A 16,237-nucleotide genomic window follows, 5' to 3' on the forward strand; every position below is an offset into this window, starting at 1 on the left:
ACTTAGTCACTGAAATGAGCAATCAACTTGTTCATTATTATACTATACAGATTTAAAATGTTTTTTAAAAAATAAAGACAATAGAGTCAAGACAATGATTATGTAGTGCATCTAACCTTAACAAGGATTCATAGTCATGAATCTCCACTACTACCTCTCCCTAAAGATGCATGTTGCCCTGTTAACTCAACTGACTAAGAGATGTCTTACAGTGAGGGAGAGTTCCAATTGCCAGTAGGAACAGGCCTTCCTATTTCTCGTATTCTCTCAGCTGGGCAGTAATTTCTGCAAAAGGAGATGTTGGGCACAATGAGAAACAACTTCATACTGTGCCCAGTTGTGGCTAGTGAACCAAAGTGCTTTCTTGCTTCCTGGGGCATTACCCAGCTCTCCTTTGAATGGATGGGATTTTAAGTAAACTGCCCTCTAACCCACAGATATTACTCATCTTGGCTGCTATTTTAAAATATCTATTTCTACTCTAAAATTATTACATACATTATTCTTTTAATGAGGCTAGAAAAAAATTAAGTCTGAAACCCACATTTTAATTATTTCTAGATTTCAATATGCTGAAGTACCACTTAGGCAGAAGTCTAAAAACTTTGGATATCAGTTATAACTTCAGAGTAAACTATCAAGAAATTAGTCTAGTTGCAAATATGAAAACTCTCAATATTTATGTAAAAACTGAGTCACTTCAGTTGAGCATGTTTGTATTCATTACATACACTATGCCTATTCCAGACAGAAGGAAAACAAATCCAAGTAAGAATTTCTAATGTATTGAGTATATTTTGTTGCCTTAATATAGTAATTTATAGTTAGAAAAATTATGAATATTTATACACTAAAAAAATCTTTCAAGAATTTGAAGCATTTAGAACTTTAAAACCAGAGCACAGTTAACACTGATGACTAGTGCAGTAAGTCTTCATTTTTAAAATAAGACTTATTCTTAGATATGACTTTTCTTCAAAAAACCAAATTTTTCCATTTCACACAGTACCTAAGTGATCAGCAGATTATATCTTTTTGTTTGACCACAATATTATTCTGCAGCATTTAATTTTTCTTTCCTAGTGTGAAAAATTACCTAGATGAACCAAATAAGCATTGCCAGCTCAGCAGGAAGGTTGCTTTGTTGCCATCTCTACAGGAGAGACAACCTAAAAATGTAACAGGGCATCTGCTGTCATCCAAATCTTACGTTGCAACCAATCCTCTTACAATTCAGAAACATAGCTTTGCTTTGTATCTGAAAAAGGCAACAGCTTAACCAAACCTTTTTTTTCCCCAGCTACTAGATAAACCAGAGATAAGATAATTCATGGAGAGAGCTGAGTTCATATCTTACATTTAGGAATAGTTAAAACAATTCCTTAATCCCCAAAGTTTTATGAACATCACTTCCTCCAAAATCATACCTTGGAGTTTTCTATATTACAGCATAAACTGTGGGGAAAAGGATCATTTTAGAGAAGAATATGCAAACACTGACCACTTTGGAAGTAAATCTTTAACAGTAAATTACAGCAAAGCACATAAAATCTGAACACTCAGCCAATATAGTCAATTCTCTGCAGCCTGGACACAGATTCCCAATCTTAGACTTGAAATTTATTACTCATTATTATCTATGCAACTTGACAGTTGCATGCTGGCTCACAGTAGCATGCTGGCTACTTCAAGTGCCATTCTGGGGGGTTAACTCTTACCTGGATTATGAGTGCCTAGTTGATGACTGTAACCTGCACAGTAACCTCTGGGTTCCTGAGTCAAAAAACTATCAGGAATCAGAAGAAAAGAAAACCTGGATTTTATGAATTACAGTAATCCTTGATTCACCTGGTGATGGGTCATTTGGACCAAGGCAATGCAAATAATGCTGTAACACACTATGCTGGGCTGACAAGGCAAAAATGAAGGAAGCAAGGTAGCAGCTAGGAACTGAAAACAATTGTTTGAGGGCTCTGAAATTTCTGTGCAGTGCTAGGACACCAGAATATAAATGCAGAAAAGCAGATTTTCCTAATTATTCTAGAAAGAAAGTTTTAGAAAGAAATAACTAAAGACTAAGAGAATGCAACATAGGCTTACGCCACTAACTGGGCAAGTTACCAAAAATAGGAAAACAACTGACAGCCTGAAGTAGGAGACCTTTAGAAGACCTGCAGTGAGTGAATGCAAACCAGCTATCTGCTCAAGGGGCCACATTCCCCATTTCACAACGTTTAGCACAGCAATTTAAAAGACTGCCATTCAAAAAACCTGACATATTAAACATAATCTCTTTTCATATGCATTGCTACCACAAACAATGTTTTCAGCAGACACTGCCATAACACAGCCAGGCACCTCTCTAACTGGATGGCAGGCTGCCTGAACAAAGCTCCCTGTGCCCAGGCATCACACAGCCTGCTCAGCCCCAGCAGGACCAGCTGCAGTGGTGCTACACTGGGGGGAGTTTGCCCAGCGTGCATTTTGCATCAGCAGCTGAACTAGAAAGAAATCACACCTAAGACATTACACAGTATCTCTTTTCAGAGTTAACAAATAATAATAACACAAAAATAGAGATTGCTTCCTCCAACTTGCTGGACAGAAGAGAGCGCTCAACTTTTAAATTCTACCATGATCTAGATTGCCTGCCTCCCACTTAGAGGAACAGAAATAAGCATAGAAAACTGAAAAGTTATGAGTGTAGACTTGTAAGTTCCCACTTAAAAGAATGAATCTCCCCTAAATTCATACACCCTCACACAAATTTTAGGAATACACTTTAAATTCTTGAAACTACTAAGACTATTTTAAACATATGATATGACAGATTGATAATAAAGTAGCAACATAACATTTTGAGCCTAGAGTATAAACTGCATTCACAAATGGCTTCAACAACATTTCCTAAGTGTTAAAATATTTTCCCTTTTTTGATGAAAATATTTATTCCAGGGAAATTTAATTTTTCAATGATGATCCACTGTTAAAAAAACCTCAAGAGCCAGTTGAAAGACAGAAAGCTAATTGAAAGCCAAGTGCACTTGTCTTTTGCTATTTTGATCTTTTGTGACAATGGTTCTTCCCCAGCTGAGTCATGAAAACCTGTAAGAAGGTAGTAGAGCAGAGACCTGATGTCAATGATTTAAAATAGGCAAATTGCAAACACTAGATTTCTGGTTGTTCCATTCTGTTTCAAGGAGCCATTTTCAAGCAGGACTCAGTCAAAATTGTTACCTTTGCTAAAAGAGAAAGGTCATTCCTCTGCCCACTCTTTGCTCTTGGTTCCATGCTCCTGCTGCCTAACTCAAGCCAACTTTGGTACTTGGAGCTGTGGTCACACCACGCCCACTCCTCTCATGACAGGGAAGGGGCAGGAACACGAAACAGAAAAAAACCTCAACCTTTTAGTAGGACAGAGAGCTGAATCTGTCCTGTGAAAACACAGAGCCACTGACAGAGGGAAAGCAAGCCAACAGAAGGCAGCATGAATACTTCTGCACCTGCTAATTGTTAATTTGACTAAGTAATCATGGACAACTTACTTCAGTTTTTAAATAACCAAAAAAGTTGGGCTGACAGGTTGAAAAAATTATTCTGCTTAGAAATTGCTAGAGTTGTCTGGTGTGGAAGGTTGCAAGAAAGACAAATTTCACTCATCTGCAAGAATGATATTTGGTTCTTCCATTCCTACCAAGGATCATTTCTAGATGAGCTTCCCACATCAGTGACTATCCTTTGACAAGGCCCTAATCACTCATGTGCATCTGTGACAATTTTGTCATTATTCATTAGTCACAAAATGTGCAGACTGCTTGCACAGATGCACAAGTAACACAATGTAAAAAAAAAAACCTCAAAAGAGAATAATGCTTTAAAAACAACGACAAAAAAAGACATAATTTGGTAAAAAAAGAAACAACAGAAAAAAAGAAAACCTCCTCTAGAAAACAGGACCAGTAAGATGGGGAAAGAGAAGATAATGCAAAATATGAAATATAACTCCAAAGGCAAAAGTATGAAGCACAAGGGAGAGGAGGGGGGAAAGTGTTTATTCTCGGAAGCTCTGCTAATTTCAGCATTCCTAATCAGTCCTCCTCCTAACCAAATTCATAAGTAAAGTTACACTAATTTCCCCTCAATATTCAAAGTTCTTAATAGTTTCCAATAAAAAAAGCCTAAATGAAACAAGCTTAAGAAGGATTTTGAGAGTAGTATTTACAAAAAAAAAAAAAAAAAGAAGTTATGCATGAAAGAATAAGATGACCAAGGCTGAATTATTCTGAGATAGCAATTTCATAATTCACAATTATACATAGCAGGCGGATATGAATAGGTCAATATGCCTGCTTGGACATAAGGAAGGGAGGAAAGAACTGCTGCTTACAGCTGCCACACATGGCTCTGGGAGCACTAACAGATGGCTAGCACTGCTTTTCCTTTAACGTTATGCAATGTTGCTGCAAGGAACAGATACCATGATCAAAATCAGACACTCAAATTCTGAATGGGGACCAAGATCATTGAGACTAAAAGAGAAAATACTAACAGGTTTCAAAATATTAACTTAGAAATAGAAGTATTACCTTCCATAAAATATTGCATACTATTGCATCTGTTTCTTAATAGAAACAAAATAAATTTCTTCTTTAATTGATGACTACACTATTTTCATATCTGGCTGTAGTCAGAGAATCATAATCAAATTGGAAGTGACTGCAAGTGTTTCAGGGAAGCTAAATAATAACCCTGATGTATGTGTGTTACATTTAGCAGGGACTACTGGAGGTTAGTACCTTCCCCCATATCTGTGTGTTCAATTTCCCTGTACTTCATTTACTACAGTCTAGTGGTTTATAGTTTTCTCTCCCAGTTTTCCTCCTGCTTTTAAAAAGGTGCAAGAATCTATACAGACAAATTTATATCTAGTTATTTGCATATTATAAACACCCACATTTATTTATATACACAAAGACTAGTCACTCATGAACTAACATTAATAGAAAAATGCTCCCAAAATAAACAAGCAAATTGATCAAACACAAATAACAAAAAAGAGACACTGATGGTATTTTAGTATTTGTAATGAAAGATCCTTTTCTAAAGATCCTCTTCCTTCCCCACCCCTTTAGCTAACTCTGCAACTCACGAAGTTCCAGAAACAGAGGCTAAAATTTGTTAGAAATAAGAAATCACAAGGAACCACAACCACGGGCTGAAGAAGAGCAGCTTTTTCTTCTCTCAAAACCAGTTTCTCCCAACGTTTACTGCTGCAACAGTTCATCTAACTGTTGACTGTCATCCAGTGAGAACAGTCTGATCCTTCTCGTATTCACACAACACCTAGCTCAGAAAGTTAAGATTTCTCTAGGGCTATGTTGGTTCATAACTTTGAGGAACGAGAATGTTCAGCAGCTATGAGCTGTTAGATTGTCTGGACCAGGATGATTCATACACACCTTCAGTTTAGCTAATCCGTGCTAGAAAATTTCCACCTAAACCAGACTACTTTCTCCATGGGAAAAAAAATGCCATACACTTGTTTTATTAACGGATCAAATTACGCATTTTAAAAAATAGTTCAGTGTTTGGCTTGCAAATATATACCATCAGACTTGCCTTACTTGGATCCTTAACCATTAACATTAGGATTCTCCCTGCCCCTATTAGAGCACTGAATTACACAAAATGAGTATGACATGATAAAATAACCTTCCATTCAATGGTATTTCTGTTACTTTTTTCCATTACTGTGTACATTTTACTGCATTTTGTGAAGTCTGTTAGCTTACTTCCTATAATTTTGGTCTAATTGCACAGTTTCTTGACTAAAAGAAAAGATGCATTTATGAAAATCTCTAGAGAAGCTAATTATAGAATATATAAACAATGTTAATAAATCTTTGCCTAATACTCAATCTTTTTTTTAATCAATATACAGTTTAAGAAGACAATGTTTCTTTAAAAAGTGGGAGAAATTGATTGAGAAAAGCCTCACCTCAAACACCATAAAGCAGTCCTTTTGCTGCTACAGATTTCCACCCACATGCAAGTCAGGCATCACACAGAGACCATAATCCTGCATACTCTCCAACACAGATCTAATTTTTTACATAACGAGTTAGAGATGCTCAACTAGAGCCCTTAATCCAACCACTCTATGCAGAGGTCAGAGCTCATGTGATTTAAAGCACAGCTATAATGATAAGTTTTGTTTCTTCAAACCAAGCACCCATAACCAGTCAACTGTTTTCTAATATTTTCCTTGAAGATGCTCCTAAATTGAACAGTGTTATACTTTAGGAAGCCATAGCTTCACAAGTAAGCTTTTCAAGAGGCTTTGTATTTGCACACAAAGCAAGCACTATTTAAAAGAGTTACATTTATCAGCATTTGTAATGGTTAAAGAGCTTAAAAACTTAAAATGCTATGGTGTAAAGCTCACTATAAAGTTTTTGTTTAGTCAGCAACTTACATTAACATGTACATTTATCTTTTTGGCTTTCTTTTCAAGGAGTGAGGCATTATGTTCTTAGCCAAAAATCTCAGGACTTTGGCAAAAATGAAACTATGCTTTTTCCAAGTGATTTACACAGGTCTAGGTCTCACAGAAGCTTACAGAGCCATTGACCTAAACAAAAAAATCTCCGAAAGACCAAGCTTTAAGAGTCAGTCATGAAATTAGTGTAAAACCATTTACATATTTCACTCTTTTAAAGTGCTAAACTTCAAAAATGCACCCAAGATGTGTCTAGCCCAACACTGATACTCAGTTACTTGGAGAAAAAAGTCCTCCTTTTCAAATTCACAGAAAAGGATATTCTTAAAAGTCTTTTTCAAAGGTAAATGCTTTTTCCCATCAAGAATTAGATCACCAGCAAGTGCACACAACAGAATTAGCACTCAGCCTAGCTACAGATGCCCTTTTCTCCGTGGCAGATACAGAGAAAAAAGTTAGTACAAGTTGTGCTCAACCCTTACAAAAAATTTCAATTCACCATTCCCATCTCAACTTTCTAGCAGTCCATGGAACCTCTCATCTACAGCCAGTGGAGCAAACTCCTATTCCCACTTATAATAAATAGAGGCTGGTTAACCCACCACAACTAGGAACTGCATGAAAGGTGTTTCAAGTCATGCTAACAGACAATCTTCTGCAGCAAATGAGACAGCTCAGTGAATCCATGGTCTAACACTGCAGAGGGGTCCTGTTCTCTCCAACTCCTCACTTTCCAAACCAGGACTGACAGCTCACCATCTACCTTTTGTCAGTGCTTTAGTGCACTTGACCCTTCCATGAGTAGGCTTAGTGAACTGGCAGAAAGTTATTCACAGCAGTTTTTTTATGGATGCATTTTCCACTGATTTACTTCTCTGAACTGACTCATCCTGGGACCAGAGAAGCATCACTGGCGTATGAGTGCACCTGGAAGCACCTGAATCACAAACAGCTTAAGCCAAGCTAAAAGTAATCTGCAATCAGGCAGGTGATCACACTCCTGGTCCTGGCTGCACCTTCTCCACTTCCTCTTACCCATTCTCACAACAGCACAGCAAAGGTGTCAGACCAGGCCACAGACCCACCAAGCAAGTGCCACCCCAAGTCACCTACTGGCCACACAATTGCAAGAGCTCACCCCAAGAAGGGGGAGGAGCTGTGTCAGTGCTCCACCATGGCTTGAGACCAGCTTCAACTCAATCATAAAAATCACATCCTTCAGAGCCAGCAATGCAAGTGTTCTCAGAGTATGCTCTGATGTCCTCCCTCCTTCTTGAGTCATCTTCTCCTGATCTTGAGCAGCTTTCCAAGCTCTGACCATGGCATTCCCACTACCCTCCACTTTTGGAACCTCCTCCCTCATAGAGAGAATCAAGGAAACACTTCTACATACCTCAAGGCATCCTGCAAGTGTAGGAAGAAATTACTAGATCTCCAAATTGCACAATTGTAGTCTAATGATACACTACATACTGGATGTGACAGGCCCAAAGCTTCAATTCAGCCAGACTCCCTCTGACTTCACAAAAAGCTTTCTACTTTGCTTCACAGTCTCATTTGTAATATACCCCAGTGTTTATCTCAACTACAAGGATACCACAAAAGTCAAATCTTTATCTCATACTGTCTTTGAAAAGCCACAGAGGACAGTGTGCATGCTGAAATATCACTTACTGAGGCTGCTCCTACCTAAACATGTCAGTACCAATGGCAACATTGTTCAGTTTTCAAGCAAACAGCAAACAAACATTTTCCTCCTTAATTCTGTAAATTTTCTTCCACATTCATAAAGTCTTATTACTTCCCTAAGCAAACAGGCAAACACAGTGAAACAAGCACTGTTGAAAGACTAATCTTCTGTGAAATCTGAGAGAAATAAGGCCTGTGCTTAATGAGTAAAAGCAAACTGAATCAACACAAATTTGGATCAAACCAGACATTTCTCTCTTATGCAGTAAGAGGGCCTGTCTCAAACCAAATTTTTAACTTTAAAATCAATTACTGCCCAAATCAGAAGATACACAGAACAAAAATTTTAAACGGTTGAAAACTAGTTTAAGTGTTTTACCCAATGCTCAAGAAGCCACAATTTTACCATTGAGAAAAAGACGAGAGTGGTGAAAAACTGCACTATTTAAAAAGGCCACTGTAACAAAACAACTGCAAAAAAATCTTGTAAGAATTGTAAGTGAAGCATTGGCAATGATGATGACAAATTAGAAAAATATGAAAAAACAAAATGCTAGCAAAAGGATACAATACCTCCCTATCCCTAGAAGGGCAAGCACCCTTGCAATAAAAGAAATTAACAAAAGTTGCCAAGATTACAAAGTAAGAATAATAGAACTGCCAATAAAAACACAAACCCACAAAATTTGAAAATGTTTGGTAAGTGCAGAAGAAAAAGAAAATTTAAATTGCCCCAATAAAATGCTTTCTATAGAACAGTAACTATTAAACTTCTGTAAATTTCAGATTGTTTGGGTCAACCATATAGTCCAAAAGATGTGAATATTGCTACTCATTATGCCAGAAGAAACTCCTGCAGTCTGGATACAAAATGACATGGGTTATAAACAGCTACCATTTTAAGTTATTGCTGCCTTTTCTAGGTTTTGATATAAAACTGACAAAAGGGCAAATACTAATATAGCAGACTACAAAGACTAGTACCATGGCTTCACAGGAAACTAAACTTGTCACTTGATTTTGATAAATTAGTAGCAATGGTTAATGTCCAAAATGTTTGGGTTAGTAGTGTCTGATATTTTGATTAAGAAATTAGAATACAATGAAAGTTAATGTGGTCTATCTTGCATGTATAAAAGCTACAGGTGAGCAAGCTTTATTCTTATGATTTGCTTTGTGACCATTATACCTACTCTCCTTGTTAAGGAATATGCTCCAAAAAAACCTCATTCTGGTTATTTCAGTAGCTCCAATTTTTGAACCCCCAGAGAAGTGTCCATGTGAAAATACTAAGCATCCTTCAGAGGCTGTACCTTGACCCACCCTATTTCATCACTGCAACCCAGAAGTAAACAACTTAGTTAGAGATAATTCTTACTGGGAGGGGAGAGTGGGGAGTGTGTGGAGAGAGAAAAGGGGGAACAAGTAATACTCTTTCTGATACAACTTAGGGAATGTTGGGACAGGACAAAATTAGGGTTTTTTAAATATCAACAAAAACCAAGTCCTATCTAAAATAAGGACCTATCCTAGAAACTACCTCAAAGGGTTGGTCATTATCTGAGTACAAGTTTCCAGTGTGACACAGTTCCCAACAAGACCAGTGCAAATATATCTGTGGGGAATGATGAGCAGGAATCACAGGATGGCCTTGGTTGGAAGGAACCTTGAAGCCCATCGAGCTCAACCCCTCTGCCATGAGCAAAGACACCTGCCACAAGAGCTCAGACCCCTTCCAGCCTAGCCTTGAAAACTTCCAGGGATGGGTCATCCAGAGGGTGTTTGCTGTCAGAGCCAGAACAGTGCACTGCTTCCAAGTTCCTGCAACAGCCACTGCACTGACAGCAAAGCCATCAAAACACTGAAAGAACAAATGAACACGAGAGACTCAAAGGGTCAGGAGGACTGCAGACCATAACAGTAGTGTAGGGATCTGATAATCATCAGCATATTAAATAGATACAGACAGACCTATATTTGGATAGGTATCTTGCAAGATGTAATGAACAGAAATAAATTAAATTCAGGCTAGAAACATGTTTAAGTCTTAAACAGACTAATTAAATTTGAGGGCAACTTTCCCATTTATGCAATATGACCTATTAACATAGGATTTTATTTTATTTTTTACTTTATAATTAGCACTCTGGCAATAAAAAGAATTATTTAAAAAACCTTCAGCCTGTGATATAAGGTTGGATTAGATCTGCAGTCCTCTCCATACTCAGCCTCTGGAGCTACCCAAGATACACCAAGCAAGACTAAACCTTCAGTATGAAGCATGCTAATTTGTCTGAGACTTCACAGATCTGCTGTCCTTTCTAAGCAGTATAGTAAGTGATACCTGATCTTTAAATGAGCTCACAAATGCAAGACTAGTCTCTGGAGTGATCCTGACTAAACAACACAGTAGGTTCTGGATCTGTACGGGACAATTAAGAACAATCTGCACTCCAGGACAACCCCAACAATATCTACAGAACTCCACAGAGAATAGAGCTGGATGGTAAAGTCAGGTCTTTCACTGAAATTTTGAACAGAAAAAAATAGAGCAAAACTTACAATAGGTTTACTTGCTTTCTTCAAATCACCAAGAAGGAATATAAGTATATATGCTTCTAACTTCCTTGGTAGTTACAAACTGAACCACAAGGAGAGAAACAAAAATAAGAATGATGGCTTCCATCTGGAAAAATTCCTGTCAAACAGAGGCTATAACTGTTAAAATTGCTTTTCAACTTTGCAGGAAGATTGTTCTTGGACAAGATTTTTTTTAATGCCAAGAGGAATCTGTAATAAACAATAACTTCCATCTTTCTCAAATATATCCACCACCACCTGATAGCGGTAAATACACTACACTGACGTAGCAAACCAGATCTTCTTCCCAGTAATAGCTCTTACCATTTAGGAAGAGAGGCAGCTCTCAACAGCTGCAATATCTTTGGCAGTTAGGGCCATACTAGACACGTATCTAAAATATTTTTCAAATACAAAGGAGCATTACAAGCAAAGTCCATTTTCTAAGATTCTTCTCCCTCCCACCCCTTGAATTTCAGAATAAAACATCCAAACCTATCATCACCTACCACAGAAGAGTTAGGAATTCACTCTTCTTTAGAAGATCCAAGGAATTTAAAGTTAGGTCTGTTGGCCTATAAAAATAATTAAATCTGAGGACAACAAACATGATCAGCATGGACAATATTCCCATAGCAGGGCTACACTGTATAAAAGGAAGCAGAGCTTGCTATTCTGTCGCCAGAAACCTAAACACTGGGAGAAGGAAACAAACCAGCAGGGAGGGAGTCCTTAGCCCAGTGTTAGCCTGCCATGGCAGGGTGCTCTGCATCCCTTCTAATGGAGCTACCATATCACACTGCAGGTCATCTGAGACCTACACCCATGGGGCTCCCTTTGGTCGACCATGCACTTCCCAGTCCTGCTGAGAATTCCTAAGAATTCATGTATATGAATCAGAGTCACTCCAACACAGTCTACACTCATCTACATTCATATATTTGCCACACCACTCAGTTATCCATTTGTGGAATTAAAAAACTTAGATCTGGTCTATAGAAAGATCCCTGAACTCCAGCTGAAAGCATCAACAGCTGGATAATCCACTACTGCCCTCCTTCCTTCACTACAATGATTACTCACCCTCCACGTTTACCACTTGTGCTTTTCAATTTGACCCCATTCAACTTCACTTTCCAGTCACTGGATCTTGTTAAGCATAAACTGAATAAAACACTGGATTTCAGTAAGAAAATATTCACAAAGGGGAAAAAAAGATACCACTCACTTTTTCAGATAATGTGAACAGGACTTTTGCAGGCCTTTTACCTCTGTAAGGCATTATTAAAATAATTTTGAATTCTTTCCCATACTCTTCACTATTTAATATTTTTTAAAGACAAAACTTCATCATTAGCATTGCCACATGTTCAGCCAAAAATCATCTCCTTGTTCTTATACATTTTTAAACAAAGCATTATACTGAGAACTTCTGCTGAACTGCTTGTTCATATTTGTATCCTATCAGTCAATAACTTCTGGGATACAATCCCATGCATATGCTTCTTACCTTCAGTGCACTACTTTGAATATAGCTGCTCTAAGGTGTGCCTTGCTAATATTTTAGCATAATTTCACATGAATTCTAGATGGTTTTCTACAGTTCCATCCTCCCTGCTTCGCACCCATCCATCTTGTTTGTCTGCAAAATTTATTATTGACAATTTTGATATTGCATCCAAATCATTAAAGAAAAAAATCTGAGTCTAGCAGACTAACTCCTTCAAGACTTTTAGGAACAATGAAATTCAGGAATAATCCTAACAGCTATTACCAAGATGGATCAGTTAGCCAACAGTTCTCCAAGCATTTATCACATATTATAAGATCCTCCTACAAGTACCACATTTGCAATCAATATTATTTGTTGTACTTCACCACTAAAATTATCTTCAGAAGTTTTGTTGTCCCACCGGCAATCTTACAGCTAGAAAGATGGGATCTACCCTGTCACACTAAACTGAACTTGTAATAAAGCAGAATAAATATCATTAGAAAGAAGAGTCTATTACTTAGGTTCAGCTTGCATTCATGAGGGAGGCAGCGAGAGGCCCAAGCACTCAGCACGGTACCACACAAACCCCCTCAAAAGCACTCCCGCCATAAATTTACTAAAGCATTCACATTTCCATTCATTTCTACCTCTTCTTACCAAAATTACCGAATCGCTTTAAACTGAGTCTTTCACAAACAAATAAATAAACAAACAGATCTCCCAGCATGACAGTATTTAAGTAATTTTCACTATTCCTTCAAAGCTCTTTCCTACAACACTAATATTGTATTCATAGTATTTCATGGCAAAATTCAAAGCCTTAGAGCCCAGATAAAAACAAACTCATCCCTTCAAAAAAAAACCAACAAACAAACAAAAAACCTGCAAAAACTTCAAACAATTTGAAAGTAATCCAAATTAGTCAATACAAAAAGACTGTAAGAAGCAAAAGCCTCATTAAAAAAGGCATACAAAAATACCTGGATACCAAAAAAAACAACAGCATGAAGCAAAAAAAAAAAAAAAGGTTAAGATTTTGACAGTCCTATAAAAAGCGTCGGTTTTAAATGTACACAAATGTTGAAACTGATTATATGCTCTAACGTCATTACTTACATAAGGACATGGTGCTATTTTCTTAAAAAGTGGAAATCACCATGTATTAGGGCCCCTGACCTTCAGAAACGACTGAACACAGATGCAGTGCATTGTTCAGTGGGCAGGTCTGTGCCAGTACAGCTCCGCTATGGCACACAATCCGTAAGTTTTTAAAAGAGCATCTCTGGAGGCTCTTTTAACAGCCAGACACTGATGTGTCAGCACCAACATGAAAAACATCCTTCTCTTTTAAAGTTTATCTGTACAAAGACTTTAGGGAATAAAGAAACACTCACTGAAATCCATATAGACACTATCTTGTGAGTAAGATCTAGTCAAAAACTCAGCATTTCTGGAAATATCGAATAAAACTCCCTCCAAACTAGTGAGGTTGATTGCATATTAAAAGATTCCAGTTTATATTACAGCACACAATATATATTAACTTCCGTTCCCATCTTTTGGGCAGACATTCAACTTTATGCATCAAAGGAACAGTATAAAATTCTACCAGATGAACTAGCTAGACTACAAATTTAAATTGAGATATTTTCGTTTGCTATACAGTAAGTACTCCAAGTTAACAAACACTAGTCTTCAATCTTTATAACACAATGAATTTCTGACAAGCTGTAAACGCTTTTTATTCCACTTTCCAATCTTAGATTGCCTATTTAAAGTTTCCACAAGTTAAGAACACTTCCTTTCAAAGAACATCAATATCCTGCAGTCTGGATCAGTACTGAAAAGTTGTGTCACTTCTGAAAATCATCAGACATCACTACCGAGGGTACTGCATTTAATCTGACTCCAGTTAGGCTGCAAAAACGTGTAGCAACAGTCTACACACATCCCTTAAAATAAATCCCCAAAAAACAAACAAACAAACCAAAACCACAAAAAAAACCCCAACCAACAACAAAAAACTCGAGACATTCACTTGGGGTTTATTGATAGCTAATTACCTTTCAGAACAGACTGGTCTATTCGAAAGTCATGAGCATAGTTTAGAGAGGTAGAGCAGGTAAGGTACCATGTACAGAGGCCTATACAGCCTCTTCAGTCATCAAATAAACTAACAGTCTTTTAAGATACTGTTTAAGGAAAAGCTACCATCTGTTTGGCAAAAACTGGAGCCTGACATATGCACTTATCTGTTCTGTAGGCTGAAAAATCAATTCTTACAGTCCTTAACGTATCAGGTGACAAGTCCAAATGTAAAAGCTTTTCTAAACTATTTAAAATACCTTTCAAAACAATCATGCTAGTCCTCAAGAATACACACATGCTGCTGACAAAGGTGGGCGGCACAAAAGAAGGATAAAAGAAAACGGCATAAAACGACCTCTACATGTTACCTGTAAACATTCCTCCCACCGTCAACACTGGAAAAAACCAGACCGCTTGCTCTCTAGATAAGCCCACGCCACACAGGGAGCGCTGGGCTGGATGGGGCCAGCCCCGACCTGCGGGTGAGCTGCAGACCAGTGCCATCAAACCCAAGGGAAACGCTAATTCCTGCGAGCCGCTTTCCCCCGGGCAGCCGGGCCGGGGCGGGCTCCGAGCGCTGCCGATCGGGCCGGTGCGGCGGCACCACCCGGGGCGCCTCTGCCCCCGCCGCTGCTTCCCCCCGGCTCGGGGGCGGCCGGGACTGCCGGCGAGGGCCGGCGGCGGACCTTGCACCGCTCCCCGCCATCCGCACCCGCCTCCCGGCCCGGCCCGGCCCGGCCCGGTCCTGCCCACCCAGGCCCGCCACCGCCGCCGCCGCGCACACCCAGGCCGGCGGCGGGGGGCGGCGGCGCCGCACCTCCTGCCCTCCGTGCACCCCGCCCGCCCGCCGAGCCCCGCTCCCCCCCGCCCCACGGCGGGACGCCGCCCCGGCCGCGGCCCGAGCCCCGCTCCCGCGCCCCGCTCCGTGCGGGCGGGCCGCTCGCACCTCCGGGTGCAGGATGGGGACGCAGCCCGCCTCCTTCTCGTACTCCTCCAGCGGCGCCGCCATCTTCCTGCCAGCCCCGCGCCCGCTGCATGCCGGGTAGTGCGCGTGCCCGCCGCGCCCCCGCGCGCCGCCGCTTCCTCTGGCGGCCCGGGCGGGAGGGACGGAGCGGTGTGAGGCGGCCTGAGGGTGCGGGTTAGCTACGGGTGTACACACACATACACACACAGATATACATATATCTGCGTCGTGTGTGGTGTACATATACCTACACACAGTGTGTGTTGTGTATGGTGTATATATATACACACATACACAGCGTGCATCGTGTGTGGTGTACATATACATACACACAGTGTGTGTTGCGTCGTGTGTGGTGTACATATATACACACAGAGTGTGTCGTGTATGGTGTACATATACACACAGCGTGTGTCATGCGTGGTGTACAAATATACACACACATTGTGTGTCGTGTATGATGTACATATACACACACACACACAGCGTGTGTCATGTGTGGTGTACATATACACACACACACAGCATGTGTCGTGTATGGTGTACATATATACACACACAGCGTGTGTCATGTGTGGTGTACATGTACACACACACACAGCGTGTGTCATGTGTGGTGTACATATATACACACAGAGTGTGTCGTGTATGGTGTACATATACACACAGCGTGTGTCATGCGTGGTGTACAAATATACACACACATTGTGTGTCGTGTATGATGTACATATACACACACACACACACAGCGTGTGTCGTGTGTGGTGTACGTATACACACACACACAGCGTGTTGTGTATGGTGTACATATATACACACACACACAGCGTGTGTTGTGTGTGGTGTACATGTACACACACACACAGCGTGTGTCATGTACCTGGGTGTGTGGGTGTGTGTGTGTGCACCCTCCTGTGTCTGC

At 39.7% G+C, this 16,237-nt stretch overlaps 1 protein-coding gene across 1 annotated transcript in view; it reads right to left on the reverse strand.

The window, feature by feature from the left end:
- ZDHHC17 (zinc finger DHHC-type palmitoyltransferase 17) overlaps window positions 1-15,387 on the reverse strand; it is a 66,442-nt gene extending 51,055 nt beyond the window's left edge. The window contains exon 1 of the mRNA XM_066549948.1: window positions 15,298-15,387. Coding sequence (XP_066406045.1) covers window positions 15,298-15,360 — 63 coding nt within the window. The 5' untranslated portion in view covers window positions 15,361-15,387. The remainder of the gene's footprint in view (window positions 1-15,297) is intronic.
- Window positions 15,388-16,237: the final 850 nt, after the last annotated feature.

This window comes from Molothrus aeneus, chromosome 5 (genome assembly GCF_037042795.1).
Source record: "Molothrus aeneus isolate 106 chromosome 5, BPBGC_Maene_1.0, whole genome shotgun sequence".
Classification (NCBI taxonomy): Eukaryota; Metazoa; Chordata; class Aves; order Passeriformes; family Icteridae; genus Molothrus; species Molothrus aeneus.